Source organism: Bos mutus, chromosome 5 (assembly GCF_027580195.1).
Source record: "Bos mutus isolate GX-2022 chromosome 5, NWIPB_WYAK_1.1, whole genome shotgun sequence".
Classification (NCBI taxonomy): domain Eukaryota; kingdom Metazoa; phylum Chordata; class Mammalia; order Artiodactyla; family Bovidae; genus Bos; species Bos mutus.
The window spans coordinates 103,544,844-103,563,111 of NC_091621.1; the positions used below are offsets into that span (position 1 = coordinate 103,544,844).

Sequence of the window (18,268 nt, forward strand, 5' to 3'; positions counted from 1 at the left end):
CCCTGCAGCTTTGGTTCCTGTTACCCACAGCCTTCCCCCCAGCTCCCTTCTTGTTCTCCTGGCGATCCTGACCACACGTGGACAGTTGGCCTGGGCGTGAGGCTGGCCGGCCTGGCATTCTGCTGGTTCAGGAGTAGCGGCCGTGCTGCGGAGTCGGGCACTGGCCCTGGGATGTCGTGGCTCCTCCCCGAAACCTCCCTGTGCGTCTCTCCTGCTGGTACTCACAGTTCTTACTCTGAGGGTGCTCAGTTCTGTGGTCCAAAGGGCCATCTCTTTTGGCCCAGTGGCTGGTGGATGTGGGAGCAGGAATGAAGAAGCAGATGCCAATCCTTATTTGTTTCCCCCCGCATTGCTGCTTCAATGAAGTAACGCCAGACTCTGAAATCTGTCTTACCAGTGAAACCTGTCTCATGTCTGTAAGTGCTGCTGTAAATACAAATGCTGATTTTTTTTGTTTTTTGTGTTTTTCTGTCTTTCCGTTTTCTTCCTCGTTTCCGTTTGAAGCCCGTGGCTCTGAGCTGCTGATTATCAGCAGCAGTTTACAACAACCGCAGTTGTGTAGACAGCAGGTTCGTTTCACTAGCGCCTCCCAAGTATAAATGCTGTTTATGTCCTTCCCCTGAAAGGCTCACACCCATCCCCAAAAATGTAAATTGCAAGTTGTAAAGATAATACGGGGCTTGCACAGCTGGAGGACGGTTCTTTCCCCGGGATCGCACCTAATATTTAAGCGTCTCATAATAGGCACTTGGACGTGTTCTCTAAAGGAGACTGCTATTACAGAGCGAGAAAACAGGTTATTTTTTTACTTATCTAACTGTTGCTTAACCAAAGGTGAAATCTTTAAAGGAATAGCTTAGCCGACCTTGTGATCTCACCAACTGACGCAGAAGAAAATGGAGAGAATTATGCGCGAGCTGGGCCACCAAGGGCAGGGGCAGTCTTCCTCTGGCTCTACCTGAGAAGGGCTCGAGGGAGGCTCCGGCGTCTCACGTTGACGTCGTCCTGAGGTCCCTGTCGCACAGAGAGGATGGGTATTCCAACATTAAACCTTCGTCTTGTAGACAGAGAGACAGGTGTAGTGATGGCCTTGTCCGGGTCGGATGGTGGCCAAGGAGGAAGCAGGAGGTTTGGCTGGGGTTGCCAGGTACAGTGACGTAGGCTGTGCAGAGCGCAACTCCAGAGGGTAAGGCCAGGGCGAGCGAGGCCTCCTGGAGTCACACAGCTCGGCCGCCTGGCTGAGCTCCTGTTACCAGAAACCCCACGTCCTGCCTTTCAGCCCGGCATCCTCAATCAAACGGATACTTTTTTTGTTCCTATTAAAAACTGAATGTTTGGAGAAAAGGAAACCGAAGGTTTGGAATGAACTGTGTAGTTGTTATTTCCCCGTGAAAAGACATCGAAGATGATTCAATTAAATTCTCTGTTTTTACAACTCCCCATTTCCAGTATTATTATAAAGAAGCATCGAATTTCATCATTATAAACTCGACTGGACCCCAGACCTATCACGTGGAGGCCCTGAGCCCTTGCTCTTGGGGTTGATGGACAGTCCCCACTGGGACTGGGAGCAAATGTTCTCTGTGGGGGAGGAAGGAGCCCCCACACGTCGCGTGCGGATGGTGAAGCGTGGTGACCCTCTGGGTTAGCCCACACGCCCCCTCAGGAGGCAGCGCTCGTCCAGGCTGTGCAGATGGGGAAGGGGCCCAGGCGCCTGGCCTGGCCCGAGCCTGCCCTCTGCATTTCCGGAACAGTGCCCCTTCCTGTATCACGTGGCTGGTGTGAACGGCGCTGTGTCTCCCGTTAGGAGGAGTCTGAGGGCCGTCTGGGTGGGTGTGCTGGGTGTCCTTGAGGGCTGGCCGGTGGGGGACTGGTGAGGAATGCCCAGAATGAGCGGGCTGCCCAGGGAGAGGGAGTCAGTCCTCGGATGTGAACCTCAGCCTCCCTGCTTGGGGAACGCACTCCTTCCAGAAGTGGGCAGGCTGCCCCCTGCGCAGTGGTCCCAGGGGATTCTTCTAAACAGCCCTGGGCAGGGAGACCAAGTGTGTGAGAACCACGGGGACACCGGGGAACGCGGGGAGCTGGGGAGGACGGTGACTGATCCGGGGCACAGAGGGTGGCTGACCTCGGGCCAGCCAAAGGGGCTGGAGGGTCACCCCCGGGCCAGGAAGAGCATGAGCCTTCGAGGGGTGAGCACCTGGAGTTACCATCCTCCTGGGCCAGATGAGGAGTACCCCGCCGGGTGTGGGAGCACTGACTGTGCAGCCCTCACCCCAGGAACCAGGTCAGGAGGTGCGTGGACATGGTCTGGCCAAGGCGTGGACTCACACGGATATTCAGGAGGGGTCCCGGGGCCCTGGTGTCGGCTGTGGGACGAGACACAGACTAGGGGGCTGACGGCAGACCGGCCTTCTCCCTGGTCCTGGAGACGGGCATCTGGAGCCAGCTGTGTGCAGGGCCTCCCGAGGGCTGCAGGGCACGCTCCTTTTTGTCTCCGTCAGGGGTGCTGGCGCCCTTGGCTGTGGCAGCGTCACCCGCCTCTGGCTCCATCGTCACACGACGTCTCCCTGGGTGACTGTGTGTGTGAGGGTCTGTCCCGCTGCAGCACGCCCTCAGCCCAACCAGTTACGTCTGCCAGATGCCAGTTTCCAAACAAGGCCACATTCTGGGGTTCTGGGAGGGACGTAAGTTTGGGGGGCTCCCCGTTCACCCAGGACAGGTGGTTTGGAGACTAATTAAAGACAAGGCTAGTTGGGGGGCGTGTGCCGGGGCTGGGGAACCGGCTGGGGGCGCTGGCAGGAGGTCACACTGACGGCTTTCTCGTCCCCCAGCCCAACATCGGCCGCCTGGGCCTGCCCCACGGGCCGTCTGGAGAGAAGGTGGCCGTGGTGACCGTGGACGACTGTGACACGGCCGTGGCCGTGCGCTTCGGCAGCTTTGTCGGGAACTACAGCTGTGCTGCCCAGGGCACTCAGAGCGGCTCCAAGAAGTGAGTGTCCCGGGGGCGGGCCCTGCAGTGCGCCCTGTCCACAGCCACTGCACCAGAGGGGTCGCCCAGGACGGGCCGCAGCGCGGGGCACTCTGGGCCTGGAGTCCTGGCAGTCCCAGTCTGGGGTGAAGTCGTGCTTCGTCCCTCATCCCTCGATATGTCAAAGTCTCCCAGAACAGGTCCCCTTAGACTCATTTGCCTAAGCGGTGGCCAGGCCACACCCAGAGTTGTGACGGCCGGCGTGCTGAGCCCAGAAGCCCTTGCCAGCCCTGTCTCCACGGGAGCCCTGGCTTTGTTCCAGAAAGCGCTGGTCCCTGCGATTCAGGGCTGGGTCAGTGAGCCCTCTGTTAGGTCCAAGCGGCTGCATCACCATGTGGATGCCAGGGTCCGTGGGGCCCATTGTAACCCCGGGCAGAGACATGCTGACGTGGATGTTTCCAGTCGAGGGGCAAGAAGGGTCCATGCAGGACTCAACTGGGATTGCTTGGGTGGGATATTCACTAAGCTCTTTGAACCCCACGGTTAGTTGAGCCTAGTCTGCTGGGGCATCTGGTATGAAACGTGCCTGTTTCCTAGGCTCCCCGCCCCCAGCTCTGGTGCAGGCGGGGCACCCCCGGCTCAGTGATGGGACAGGTGTGCACCCGCAGAGCCAGGGTTCGTGTTTGCCGTGACCTCCACTCAAGGTCGTTAGGGACCAGAGGCAGGTGGCACCACTGTTCGGCTCTGCGTGTCCTGTTGCGGTGTGGACAGGCCAGGCCAGCGGGCAGGACTCGGGCGGCCACCCGAAACCTCCCGTTTGTCAGGACCTGATGCGAGGGGGTAAACTGAGGCACAGAGCGGCTGAGAGCCGGGGGCGGCCCCGGAAGCAGGATCTGCCGCATGTGTTCCGGCCTCTTGGCCGCCTGCTTCCTTGGCCTGCCCACCTGTTGGATTTACTGCTGCTCAGGGTGACGAGTCGGAGAAGGCAAAGGCACCCCACTCCAGTACTCTTGCCTGGAAAATCCCATGGATGGAGGAGTCTGATAGGCTGCAGTCCATGGGGTCACTAAGAGTTGGACATGACTGAGCGACTTCACTTTCACTTTTCACTTTCATGCATTGGAAAAGGAAATTGCAACCCACTCCAGTGTTCTTGACTGGAGAATCCCAGGGACGGGGGAGCCTGGTGGGCTGCTGTCTATGGGGTCGCATAGAATCGGACACGACTGAAGCGACTCAGCAGTAGCAGGGTGACGAGTGAGCCTGCAGCCGAGGCCACGGTGACTGTATTGCAACGCCAGGGAGCCCCTCGCCAGCCCGCCATCTCAGCGGTTGACGTTGCCTCCACAGGTCCCTGGACCTGACTGGGCCGCTGCTCCTGGGGGGCGTCCCCAACCTGCCTGAAGACTTCCCGGTGCGGAACCGGCAGTTCGTGGGCTGCATGCGGAACCTGTCCATCGACGGCAGGCACGTGGACATGGCCAGTTTCATCGCCAACAACGGCACCAGGGCAGGTGCGGCGGGGGCATCATGGGGTCGCGGTGGCCAGGCAGGGAGGGCATCCTCCACCTCCTGGGCCCTCAGGCCTGCCACCGACCCAGACCCAGGATCCCAGGTCCCCAGGTGGCCCGGTCGGCTGGCGGGCTGGGCCCGCGGCCCCGGGCCTCCAGATGTGGGCGTTCCATGGCATCTCAAGTCTTAGATCCTGATGGCCCAGAGGGGCCCAGGTCCGCCCGCCACCTCTCCAGCTATGTCCATGGGACGCATCTCCCTGCCGCGCGGGTCGGTGCTGAGAGACACGAGTAGACCCCCACCCCACCCCCTCGTGGTTCTCTGCTCCGTCTCGTGCTCTGAGCCCATGCCCTGCGCTCCATCTCCAGGCTGCGCTGCTCAGCGGAACTTCTGTGACGGGACCTGGTGTCAGAACGGGGGCACCTGTGTCAGTGGCTGGAACACATACCTGTGCGAGTGCCCGCTCCGCTTTGGCGGCAAGAACTGCGAGCAAGGTGAGAGCTGGCGCGGTGGGTGCCGGGTGCCCCGGCCTCCCGTGGCACGTGTGTCCCCAGGCCTGGGTCCTGGTGGGGAGCTGGGGGGGCAGGGCAGCCCAGGGCCAGGGCTGTGGGCACCATGGTGCGTGATGTTGGAGCAGAGGCCGGGCACCCAGGATGGGTCTGCAGGACCCAGCCCTTTGCGTGAGCTGGACCAGCGTGGCGTGGGGTGTCCACGAGGGCCAGAGGAGCGGGCGGGGCCTGGGTGAGCCTCCTGGGGGCTGTGTGTCTCCTCACGGGCACCCTGAGCTGCCAGGGGCAGCTCCCCAGGCCCCGCGCCCCCACGCCCCTTCTCACCACCCCAGGGCTCCGCCAGCTGGCTGCCTCCCCGCCGGACCGCACACTTTGTGGCATCAAAGCCTGGGCCTCCCCCCAGACCCCACCCCTGCTGTTGTCGAAACTGGCAGGTTTTAAATGATTCGTTCATCTTGAAGCAACATGGTGTTAAATAAGAGCAGTGATTTAGAACCCACTGACGCTCCTTACAGTCGAGGGGCCTAAGGGGGCAGACGGAGGCCACACCAGCTTGGACCCTCTCCCTGGGTCTGCCTTACAGTCAAGGGGCCCAAAGGGGCAGACGGAGGCCACACCAGCTTGGACCCTCTCCCTGGGTCTGCCTGGAGGTGTTGTTGGTGTTGTTCAGTCGCTCAATTACGTGCGACTCTTTGCAACCCCGTGGACTGCAGCACGCCAGGTTTGGAGCTGCCCGGAGCCCGTTAGCAAGTTGATGGCCTGGGGAAGTCCTGCCTGTGGCCGCCCGCTGGCCCGCAACCCACAGCCTCTCCGTAGAAGGCAGACGCTCCTCACCCCAGCCTGCAGGCCCCGAGGGATGGGCTCGGGATCTCCTGTGGCTGTTTGCGGGCGTGGGGACCACGGCTTCCCTGAGATTCCCTTAAGGAGGTGATGAGCAGAAGTGGGCGGGCCCCGTGATAGGAGGTTCTCAAGGGGAGCAGAGTTCACAGCGCGGGCGAGAGGGTGGAGCTAGCCGGCAGCTCACCTGTGCCGGGCGGTCCACCCTGCTCAGGGCCACAGCGACGGAGCTGAGACGCATGACGTGGGAGCCGAGGTGTTGTGTTACGACTGCAGTCCTTGTCCGGGACGCGGTCACTGGTCAGGGCCCCCTGCTTTGTGTCACGAGGCAGCTGACGCCTTTCAAGGCCCCAAAGGTCTGCTTTCCGTGTAGCAGGTGGGCACGGCACATGCAGGCCCTGTGGCCAGGTTAGGTCCAGCCCCAGCTGAACGCCGCGTGCAGGAAGCTGGGGTCGCGGGAGGGGCAGAGGCCCCTGGGGGACACAGCACCATCGGGCCGCCTGCCCTCGGAGTTCCTGTTATGGAGGCCGGGAGCCTGGCTCCGACTGTGCCAGAGCAAACAGCTGCCAGGGCTGGGTTCCTGAGAACAGGAACCAGATGCTGGTGCCCACGGGGCTCAGTGGCCCCCCGAGGCCGCCCCCGTCTGGCATGCCCGTGCTGCCCAACCTCGTGGGGATGGCCACGGGCCCACCTGGGGACCTGGGCTGAGGCTCGGGGAGCGGCCCTGAAGCCTGTGATACGCAGGGGTCTGGAGGCAGAGATGAAGCGGGGTGGGCTCAGCGTCACCCCGCCCACCGGTCTGTCTGTCTGGAGGCAGAGATGAAGCTGGGTGGGCTCAGCATCACCCCGCCCACTGGTCTGTCTGTCTGGAGGCAGAGATGAAGCTGGGTGGGCTCAGCATCACCCCGCCCACTGGTCTGTCTGTCTGGAGGCAGAGACGAAGCGGGGTGGGCTCAGCGTCAGGTGTGTGTTGGGGGCGGGGGGCAGGTAGACTAGGCTCTCAGGGGCCCCCACTGAGCCCAAGGGTCCTGGGCTGTCCCGTTCTGCCTGCAAGCCCCTTCCCTTACACGGGCCTGCTTGAGAAGCCCCAGGCCTGAGCCTCACTGTCCAGGAGGGTGGCCTGTGTCCTGGGGGGTGAGAGGAGGTTTCTGCAGGGCCCAGAGTTCCTGGGCTCAGAGGGCGAGTGCTCTAAAGTAGAAGTCTGAGGTCAGTTCTGCATTAAAATAAGAAAGGCCCAGGGTTTCTCCCCTCCCGCTCCCTGGGGCCCTGTCCCGCCCTCTGCTGCTGAAACGGACTCTCAGGGGCCATCTGATGCGGGGAGCCTGTGTCTGTGTCCACAGTCATGCCCCACCCCCAGCGCTTCAGCGGGGAGAGCGTCGTGTCCTGGAGCGACCTGGACATCATCATCTCCGTGCCCTGGTACCTGGGGCTCATGTTCCGGACCAGGAAGGAGGACGGCGTGCTGATGGAGGCCACGGCGGGCGTGTCCTCCCGGCTCCATCTCCAGGTGAGTGGGAGCCCCGTCCCACCCCGGGCGCCTGCAGGACAGCTGTACACCCACGTGAGGCGACCAGAGGCTCGGGCCGTCCGCCCTGAAGCCGGGCCTTCCCACTGCCCTCGAGGGGCGCCTGGTCACTTCTCTCTGCCCACGCTGCTGAAGGACCAGGAGAATGTGACCACCCAGCGCCCAGCACCAGATCAGTCAGCCTGTCAACCCTGCTGGGCGGGGGCTGGGGCGCGGAGCCCAGGGGGAGCCCCTTCTCTTCTCCCACCTGCCCCACCCCCACCTGCCTCTCACGCCTCCCTGTCCCCTCCCCCGGTCTCTGCTCAGGTGCGTCTCCCGCGCAGGCGCGTTCAGGTGGCACTGAAGGTGCAGTGTGTGCCTCCCGGGTAAACACGGCCACCATTGTTTTTCCCTTATTAACCAGGAATTGTATCGGTTTACCAGGCGGCCCCAGATGCCAGCTCTGGGCCGGAACACGGCGGGCACTACTCTGCCCGGGGATGGGGTTTCCCTCTGTGGTGGTTTTGCCGTTGGAACAAATTAAATTGGCTGATTCAGGTGACGAGTGGGCACTCGCAGGCTGTCATTGGCAATGGGGTCTCCGTCGGAAAAAAGTACGCTCTCAATGGAACAACACCCAAAGCCACGAACTCCTGTATTGTCTGAGTAATTAAGGTATGAGTAGCTGATTCAAACATGAAGGGTTTCTGCCAGGAACCGTGGCCAGCGCCTCCCTGTGGAAGCCTGGGTGGCAAACGTGGTGACCTCGGGGCGGCAGGGGGATCTTCCAGACCCCGGAGGCCACCCAGAAGGCCGCCCCAGGGCCGTTCCCAAAGGCTGGTCAGCTGGGGATTACAGACTACTCTGGGCTGTTTCCACACGACGCTTGTGGAATGCAGGCCTCCCGCGGCCCGTGTGCTCTGGGGCGGTCTCCGCGGTGTTCCCAGCCTCCGCAGCGGCCCAGACAAGGCACAGAGTCGTCCTGCAGCCGGAACAATTTGGCTGATTGCTCTTAGGCGCCCTAAATCCACCTCCATTGTCAAGTGGGAATCACCTGGCTGCTGCTAAATGCTCTCCTAAATCCGGCGACAGACCTCAGGTGGCAAGCAGCTACTCCCAGTGCCCTGGGATCATTCTGCAGGCGCTGCTTTTGTTTGTGGTGGTACGTCATTTCGTCGTGGAGCTGCTGGCTTCGGGGCTTTGTTAGCGAGGACAGCGAGAGAGAATGGCAGGGCAAGTTTAATGAGTTGACTGGGGCTTCTGCGAAACGAAGGGAAACGAAATATAAAAAGGTGAAAAACTGCCTTCTTCCGTTGACTCTCAGTTAAGACTGAAAAGTGAAACACATTACTAGCTGCGTTGTCTTTATAATCAGCTAAACACATTTTCTGTTTTCCGTCAAGATTTCTTCTTTGGCCCTTCGGGTATTGGTAAGCAGCTCTCTCAGTTAGCAGACAGGTGGCGTTTTTAGCCGTTTTGTTATTGTTTCCAGCGTAACCGCAGGACAGAGAACGTTCGCCGTGTGATTTCGGACCTTTGAGATGTGCTGAGACTTGCTTGTGAGCCCCGCATTTGGTGATTTTTGTCGATGTTCTACCTACACTTGAAAAAAACACGTGTTCACCGCAGTCGAGTTCTGCGGCGTTCTGTCTGTCAAGTAGGTGGCGTGTGTTCATGGCGCGTTCACATTTTTTTCTGTCCTTGTTGCTTTAGGGAGTTTACTCAGCTGCTGAGAGAGGTGCGTTAATCTCCAGCCTCGACTGTGGCTCATCTCTGAGCCCCTCTGGACCTGTCCGCTCCTGCTTTGTGGATCTGGAGGCTCCGTTGCTGTTCTGGTTGTCACTGTTCAGTTGCCCAGTCATGTCCGACTCTGTGACCTCATGGACTGCAGCCCACCCGGCTCCCTGTCCCTCACCATCTCCCGAGGTTTGCCCAAGCTTACTTCCATTGCCTCGGCGATGCCATCCAGCCATCTCATCCTCTGATGCCCTCTTCTCCTGCCCTCAGTCTTTCCCAGCATCAGGGACTTTTCCAGTGAACCAGCTGTTTGCATCAGATGGCCAAGATACTGGAGTTTCAGCTTCAGCATCAGTCCTTCCAACCGGTATTCAGGGTTGATTTCCCTTAAGGTTGGTTTGATCTCCCTGCTGTCCAGGGGACCCTCAGGAGTCTTCTCCAGCACCGTGGTTCGAAGGCATCAATTCTTCAGCATTTTGCCTTCTTTATGGTCCAGCTCTCACAGCCGTATGTGACCGCTAGAAGACCTTAGCCTTGACTAGACGGACCTTTGTCGGCAGAGTAACGTCTCTGCTTTCCAACACACTGCCTAGGTTTGTCATCGCTTTCCTGCCAAGAAACAGTCGTCTTCTGATTTCATGGCTGCAGTCACCATCCACAGTGAGTTTAGAGACAAGAGGAAATCTGTCACTGCTTCCACCTTTTCCCCTTCTGTCTGCCATGAACTAATGGGGCCGGATGCCATGATCTTAGTTTTTTCAATATTTAGTATTAAGCTGGCTTTTTCTCTCTCCTCCTTCACCCTCATCAAGAGGCTCTTCAGTTCCTCTTCACTTTCTGCCATTAGCATGGTATCGTCAGCATGTCTGAGGTTGATGTTTCTCCTGCCTATCTTGATTCCAGCTTGTTACTCACCCAGCCCGGCATTTCTCACGATGTGCTCAGCATGGAGGTTAAACAAACAGGGTAGGAGCAGACGGGCCTGTGGTGCTCCTTTCTCAATCTTGAACCAGTCAGTTGTTCCACACAGGGTTCTGTTGTTTGTCAGGAGGCGGGTAAGATGGTCTGGTATTCCCGTCTCTTTAAGAGCTTTCCAGTTTGTTGTGATCCACACAGTCAAAGGCTTTAGTGCAGTCGATGAAACAGAGGTAGATGTTTTTCTGGAACTCCCTAGCTTTCTCTATAATCCAGTGAATGTTGGCAGTCTGAGCTCTGGTTCCTCTTCCTTTTCTAAACCCAGCTTGGAAGTTCTTGGTTCACATAAGGCTGAATGAAGCCTAGCATGCAGGATTTTAAGCATGACCTCACTAGCGTGGGAGATGAGTGTAAGTGTCCAGTGTTCAGTACTGCCCTCCTTGGGAACTGGGGTGAGGACTGGTCTTTCCCAGTCCTGTGGCCACTGCAGGGTCTTGCAGATTTGCTGACACATTGAATGCAACACCTTGATGGCATCACGCTTTAGGGTTTTGAGTAGTTCTGCCGGAATTCCATCGCATCCGCTAGCTTTATTAGCAGCAGGGCTTCCTGAGGCCCATGTGACTTCGCTGTCTAGAATGTCTGGCTCTGGGTGATGTGATTAGGCAATGTTATTAGGTGCATACAATTTTAGGATTGTTTTATCTTTCTGGAATATTGACTCTGTTATCACGATGAAAATCCTCTTTATTTTCATAATTATTTTTGCCTTAGAATATACTTTGTCTCCTGTTAATATAGCTGTGCTTAGCTTTTGTTGGTGTTTCTGTGATGTATCTTTTTCTATCTTTCTCCTTTCAACATTTCTGTTTCCTCGTATTTCAGGTTCCTTATATTCAGCAGTGCACTAACAGTGTTTTTTTTTTAATATGCTCTGTATGTAATTTGAAGTTAGGTTCGTTACAACACTGTGTTTTTAGATTTCTAACATGTATTTTTGGAAGTGTAGTTGATTTACAGTCTTAAAGTATTTAAACATGGTAGCTTGAGTCTTATGAAACAAGGAATAATTATATCCAGAAATAAGTCTACTGGTACCTGAATCAGTCTCCTTGAAAGCTCTGTGGTTCCCATTACTGTTTTCACGTCTGTGTCTGATGGTTCTCTCATCTGGATTCCCAAGAGTCTGTTTTAAGACACCGTCCTCTCTCCTGGCGTTCTTGGTTATTTTTGATTGAATACTGGACATCATGTTGACAAGCAAGAGGCAGTTTGAAACAAGGATGGTGGTGTCATTATCCCCTGTGTTTGCTTCTGGTTGCAGCCCTCACCCTGGGCAGGCTCAAAATTCCACTTCCTCTCCTCCCAGCCGCACAGGCCAAGAAAGCTTCGCACAGCTCTCAGCCTCATCGGTTCCTCCCAGAGCCGTCTGGCAGCCGTGCGGCAGGGCCGAGCGCGTCCCTGCAGACCCCCACCCTCTGCCTGGCTGTGCTTCTGTGACTTGCAGTGCCTTGGGTCACTCTGGTGCCTTGGACAGCCGTGCGTTAAGATTCTGCCTCATTTTCCCGGGTGTGCTCAGGAGGCAGGCTGGTCCAAACTGCCCAGTCCTTCACTGGAGAAAGGGAACCATGATCTCAGCGTTGCCCCAGCTACGTTCTCTCAAAACACGAACGTCTTAGGCCGGTTACCACGCTGACTTCTGTCTTTTCATACATATATTTGAACATGGTGGCCTGAATCTTGTCCCATAAAATGAAACATTTACATCCGAAAATAAGAGCCCAATAGTCAACAGAACCTGTGATTGTTCCGATACCTAAGTCCAGGGGGCTTCGTCTTACTTGATCTCTGCCAATATTTGACGCTTCTTACCGTATAAGAGGGGCTTCCCTGGTGGCTCAGCTGGTAAAGAATCCGCCTGCAATGCAGGAGACCCTGGTTTAATTCCTGGGTCAGGAAGATCTGCTGGAGAAGGGATAGGCTACCCACTCCAGTATTCTTGGGCTTCCCTCACAGCTCAGTTGGTAAAGAATCTGCCTGCAATGCAGGAGACCTGGGTTCGATCCCTGGGTTGGAAGGATCCCCTGGAGAAGGGAATGGCTACCCACTCCAGTATTCTGGCCTGGAGAATTAGGGTCGCAAAGAGTCGGGCACGACTGAGTGACTTTCACTTCACTTCACTTCATCATAGAAGAAAGCATGTGATTCTGGAACATGTGACAGGCAACAGCAAATTAGACTTTGCCCAATTTTTATGTTCATCTTTAACTCGGTGCCCCACGGTGAGTCTGTCTGCATGGCTTTGTTCCTTAAGTGACTGCGATGTGGTTTGTATCTTGTCATCACTGCCTCAGTCCCCAGTGGAGCTCTTCCCGTCCTGCAGATCCTGAACAACCACGTCCAGTTCGAGGTGTCCCACGGCGCCTCGGACGTGGTGTCCATGCAGCTGTCCAGGTCACGCGTGACCGACGGGGAGTGGCACCACCTGCTGATAGAACTGAAGAGCGCCACGGAGGGCAAAGACATCAAGTACCTGGCCGTCATGACCCTGGACTACGGCATGGACCAGGTGAGTGGGCCTGCGGGAGCGCAGGGGGACCCCGCCAGGTGCCAGGTGCTTGTGGATTTGGAGGAGTGCTTTCTGGGCTCCCCTGAACTCGGGTCCGACGTTCCTCCTTCTGCTGGGGTCCCGAGAGCCTGCACCTCATCCCTGCCTAGACGGTTTCTTGTAGCAAAGCTGGCTTGAGCCACAGCCGTTCTGTGCTGTGCGTCTGGGGTACACAGATGGATCTGGTGGGGGCACATGACCGAGGTGCCGGAGGGGCTGTGGGCCCCCAGAGAGACACACCTGTTGCAGCTGGGCAGGTGGCATGCCAGGCAGGTGACTCAGAGAACGCTGAATCTGCAGGGTGTGAGCCAGGTGACCGGAGGCATGTCAGGGGACCCCCACACACTGGAGGGGCTTCCCTGTGCTTCCTAAGAGCTCTTGGAGTCCAGGCTCTTCCCGCACCTGGCTCTCGGAGTGAATAGCTGCCGTGTTCTGAGCTTGAGGATCCGGCTGAGACTTCCTTAGGTTCCTGCCACCACGGACGGGTTTTACTTTTTTTTAGTTTATCGAACTTTCTTATGCAGTGGCTCATTGGCGGTGCCCATGACAAGTGGGAGGGTGGCCCATGTTCCCCCAGCCATCCACCTTGGCCGGGTTGGGACACAGACACGTGTCCCCCGGCTGGTTCCCGCACCCCGCCATCTCATGCACGAACAGCTGTGGTCTCCACGGAAATGGCTGCGTGGCCCCCTGTGTGAGGCAGGGACGGCCCCCAGGCTGAGGGGAGCGCCCGGCATGGCTGGGTTGTAGTCTCTGAGCACGCGCTTCCTAGCCAGGTGTCTGCAGGCGGTGGCCCAGCCCCTCTCTTTGCACAGGACACGGTGCAGATCGGGAACCAGCTTCCCGGGCTGCGGATGAGGAGCCTCATCGTGGGGGGCGTGTCTGAAGACAAGGTGTCCGTGCGTCGCGGCTTCCGGGGCTGCATGCAGGTACCCCGCGTGCGCGCCCTCCCCGACCCCCACCCTGGGCCTCCACAGCGGGCTCAGGGCGGCCGGCACCGCCATGGGTGTCATGATCGTCCTGCTGGTTTTCAGCAAACGAGTTCACTTGTCTAATCGCCCACCCAACTTGAACTCATCGTGTTTCCCACTTACGGCCCCCCTCCTCCCTGCCTCCCCTTGAGTTCTGCACCGCCCTCCCAGCCACCCCCTCGTCCACCTGCAGCCCTGCCTTCATGTCCCGTCCAGAGCCTCCCTCTGGCCGCCTGCAGCAGCCCCCATCCTCACCTGGACGGGCCCCACGCCCATCCCCTAGACCAGGTGTGCTGGCAGCAGCCTGAGGGAGCCGTTCATAACGATGTTCCGCTCATGTCCACCCGCCCCCAGCCTCCCACTGCGGGCGACAGTCCTTCATGCCTGCCCTGCGCTCTTGCGCCTCCGTGATCTGGCCCCATGGTGCTTTGCACGGTGCCTCAACTCCGGACACCCTCTGCACAGTCCCCCGCTTCTCCCAGGAGCCGCCCTGCCCTCCGTCTCCAGCAGCTGTTCTGCTTCCTGCTTCCTCCGTGACCCTCACCATGGAATTATCAGAACATGGAATTAGTCCGTCTCCATCCCAGATGGCCTAAACCCCGTCCTGGGGTCCACACCTGGGGAGGGGCGGCAGTGCGTGCATCCTGGCCTCACTTTTGCAATAAGGGACCCCTGGCTCCCTTTTGGGGATTCCTCCAGCCCCGAGGGACTGACTCTGGGCCCCCCTTTCTGAAACGCAGGGAGTGAGAATGGGGGAGACGGCCACCAACATCGCCACGCTGAACATGAACGACGCCCTCAAGGTCAGGGTGAAGGACGGCTGTGAGGTGGAGGACCCCTGCTCCTCCAGCCCCTGCCCTCCCCACAGCCGCTGCCGCAACACCTGGGGCGGCTACGCCTGCGTCTGTGACAGAGGTGGGCACCTGCCGGCCGCGGGGGGCGGCGCCTTCCGTGCTTTAACCCGCCCCGCACGCCGAGCCGGGCGCTGGTCCCCCAGCAGCTCTCTGCCGGCGTGTGGTGCCGGAGCTGTGTTTCGTAACTGAGGAGGGGCCCCTGTGCTGTCTCTTCACCTGGGGGCAGGGACACTCCCACTGTACCCTCCGGGCACACTGACACGAGGGAGCGGTAGTGAAGGGCACACGCTTGAGAATAACATGTTGGGTGCTCGCCTCTGACTGTCGAGGTGATGCTTGGCTGGTACCGTCAGCTCCCCCAGCCTCCCACCCTCCCCAGGCAGCCTGGGAGGCCCTCTCCTCCGTGTTTCCAGGTCGGACCCCCTGAGTGTCCGTGCTTCCCGTGATTCCAAGGGCCTCTTCAGCTTTCCTCCGCAGAGCAGCCTGGAAAGAGGGTCTCGGGGCAGCCGCAGATTGCAAACACAGGCTCACGCAGAGGGTCTCTCCCCACCCATCCCCCCTCGCGGAACAAGGACCTGCGGTGTGAGAGGCGTGTCCCGGGGTGGGGTAACACTGGCCTGTCCCCGCAGGGTACTTTGGGAAGAGGTGTGTGGATGCGTGTCACATGAACCCCTGCAGGCACGCGGCAGCTTGCGTGCACAGACCCGACTCCCCGCGCGGCTACGTGTGCGAGTGCGGGTCCAGCCACTATGGGCAGTACTGCGAGAACAGGTGAGCGCCGCCCCCGCCGGCGGGCCCGTGCGCTGCCCCCGCTCCCGACCTGCTCTCTCCTCTCTGTTACTGAACCCCAAGTAGGCGAGGTACCTTTTGATCACCTCCATCTGATTCCCCCTTCATCACCACTCGGTGAGTTTACAATAGCTTCATTACGGGGTTTAAAAGCCTCCCCAGGTGGCTCAGTGGTAACGAATCTGCCTGCGAGGCAGGAGACACGGGACATGTGGGTTCAATCCCTGGGTCGGGAAGATCCCCTGGAGGAGGAGATGGCAGCCCACTCCAGTATTCTTGCCTGGAGAATCCCATGGACAGAAGAGCCTGGCGGGTTACAGTCCATGGAGTCCCAGAGAGTCAGACACAACTAAGCGACTGAACAGCAACATATGGTTCTGGATAAGAAGGACGTGTCTTTTAATTTGGCATGAAATAAATGAGAATCCAACCGGGCATCTCTCACCAACCCCTACTGAGCTTGTCTCCACCCAAATGCACAGCAGAGCTGCCCAGCCTGCCGGGTGATGGTGGGATGGAGTCAGGGAGGCTGAAGGGAGGGGCACCTCCAGGGGGTGTTCCGGGGGGGACACCAGAGGGCAGAGCCAGCGAGCAGTGATGGCATGAGGCCTGTCTAAGGAGCTCAGAGGGTCAGCCAGTCCCGGGCAGGGCTGGCACATGCTGTCCCAGGCAGCTTCTGGACCGGGGAGACTCCCAGGCCTGAGTGGAGGGCCTGCCCGCAAACTGGGAACAGAGCTCAGCTTTGTGGAGGCCACGGGGGCCCCGCAGAAAGCCGTGGGGGGATCAAGACTGGGTGTCAGAGAGCCTCCGACTCTGGGGTGCAATGTGGCTCAAGCAGGTGGAAGCCAGAGGCCAGGGCACCGGCTGGGAGGCCGTGTGGCGTCCCTGAGGCCTGGCGTTGCCCGTAGCGCAGGGCTGAGGAGGCAGGGGGAAGGGGTCCCCCCCAACGTCGATGCAGATCCGTCAACACCAGACTGGAGCCCCACCCCTGTCCCGGCCATTTGTATTCCCCTAGTGTGTACACAGTCAGTACTTAATAATTGCTGGTTAGGTGAACAGGTGAGAAGGAGGGATTGACGCTGGTGGGCGGGCGGATGGAAAGCTGTCAGCCAGGGTAGTAAACGTAGGGCAGGGTTTCATTTTGTGGAGCCTGAAGGGCACGCGTGTTGGGTGGCGCCGGGCCACGGAGAGCCAGCCTGGCGTGAGGGTGGCTGTCACCCACCCCGTGGGCCAGGTGTCCTGGTGGGGGGTGCTGGGCAGTGTGACGCGGGAGGCTGGGTCAGGGTGTCACCAGTGTCTTCCAGACCTGGGCCCCTGAAGGCTGGGCCTGGCACGTGAGAGGCTAAGGGCTTCCGTGGAGGCAGCAGGGGGAAGCGGACCACTCGGGCGGGGGGCGCCCAGATCCAGGCCAGTTGGGGCCCAGGCCGCCAACATCCCTCTAGTGCCACAAAGGGCAGTTATGCACCTTCCACGCACTATCTGATGTCCCAACAGAATCGACCTTCCGTGCCCCCGAGGCTGGTGGGGGAACCCTGTATGCGGGCCTTGCCACTGTGCGGTCAGCAAAGGCTTCGACGCCGACTGCAACAAGACCAGCGGGCAGTGCCAGTGCAAGGTGAGGCCCGCAGTCCGTGGGGACCCAGGGGAGGGAGGGGCGGGCACCGCGCCTGCCTGGACAAGAGCACGCGACTTAGGTGTTCACGGCGTTCACCCTCAGCACCCCAGGCCTGCTGGCTCAGCCCACCCGGGGTCATCGGAAGCTGAGACATTTCTGTGCGTTTGGCTCATCTTCAGCACCAGCCGTGGTTCTCCCCAGTTGGCCGTTTTTCTGGTCTTTTATCGAACCACCCAACAATGACCCCCATTGAAAATATGAGGGACTTTCCTGGTGGCTCGGGACTTTCCTGGCATTCCGGTGGCTAAGACTTAGCCTTTCAGTGCAGGCGGTGTGGGTTCAATCCCTGGTCAGGGAACTAAGATCCCGCCTGCCTCATGGCCAGACAGCCAAAACGTACAACAGAAGCAATGTTGTAACAAATTCAGTAAAGACTGAAAAATGGCCCACATAAAACATTTTTTAAAAATGTAAACAAATAAATGTGGAAAGCGTTGCCCACTCCCCCCGCCTTGGATACCTGTCGCCCTCATGCACGGCCTGTTCTCAGCCCAAATCACATGGAAACCCGGCCCCCTTGGCCTCCTGGAAAACACCATGTACCTTCAGAATATTGTGTCAATAATCGCCGTGAGCTGCCAGTAACTTGAATCCCAAAGGGAAGGTCTGTCTGTAACAGTAGCTGCTCAGAGGGACGCGCAGTCTGCTGGCTGAGCTTGCTGACCCAGGAAGGGACCCTGCCCTCACGGTGCTCTCTGCAGCCCCAGCGCTGTCTGACATCCGCGTGTTGCTTGGGGTCTGAAGAATCACGAGGGCCCCGCAGAGCAGGACCACGCACGCAAGCCACGTGGTGGTGGATGGGGTCGTAGCCTCAGTGGGGGGCAGGGCAGAGGGAAAGAGGGTACTTGGGGAAAACGTGCCTAGGTTTTTCTTTTTTTTTTTTTCATAAAAAGTTATTGCAAATGCAGAAAGGACTATGAACGTTGACAGTGACATCCATGTCCCCTCCCAGGGTGGCTGCTCACGTGTAGCGTCCCCTCTAGGCCCTGGAGGACATGTGGTTGGAACCCCCAGGGGACAGTTCCATGTCCCTGTCTGACACGGAAGCCTGTGTCACTGTGTCCTGGGCTGCCAGTTGCCCAAGTCACCGCCTGTCCCAGTTTCCAGCTGGCGACCCGTGGGCCTCGGGGGACCGAGTGGCCCGGCAAAGGCGTTGTGGCCCGTGAACCACCCAGCTGGGCGTCAGTCCAGGACTTTCCAAAACTGAAGCCTGTGTTCTTGACCATCACCCTGACCTGTCTGATGACAGATGTTCAGACGGCTTCTAATTTCTTACACTTTAAAAAAACAAAGCACAAAGCTCCCATCTGCCACCCTGGTGCCCCCGTGCACAGATCGCCACTGAGTCTCTGATCCTCTTGAGGACAGAAGCTGGCCCACAGTAAGCAC

General features: G+C 58.9%; 1 protein-coding gene across 1 annotated transcript in view; it reads left to right on the top strand.

The window, feature by feature from the left end:
• Positions 1-18,268, top strand: part of CELSR1 (cadherin EGF LAG seven-pass G-type receptor 1) — a 145,188-nt gene that overhangs the window by 97,122 nt on the left and 29,798 nt on the right. Inside the window, 9 exon segments of the mRNA XM_070371429.1 lie at positions 2,832-2,989; positions 4,319-4,482; positions 4,849-4,974; positions 7,167-7,333; positions 12,366-12,551; positions 13,406-13,519; positions 14,302-14,476; positions 15,045-15,186; positions 16,699-16,819. Of these exon segments, the coding sequence (XP_070227530.1) occupies positions 2,832-2,989; positions 4,319-4,482; positions 4,849-4,974; positions 7,167-7,333; positions 12,366-12,551; positions 13,406-13,519; positions 14,302-14,476; positions 15,045-15,186; positions 16,699-16,819 (1,353 nt within the window).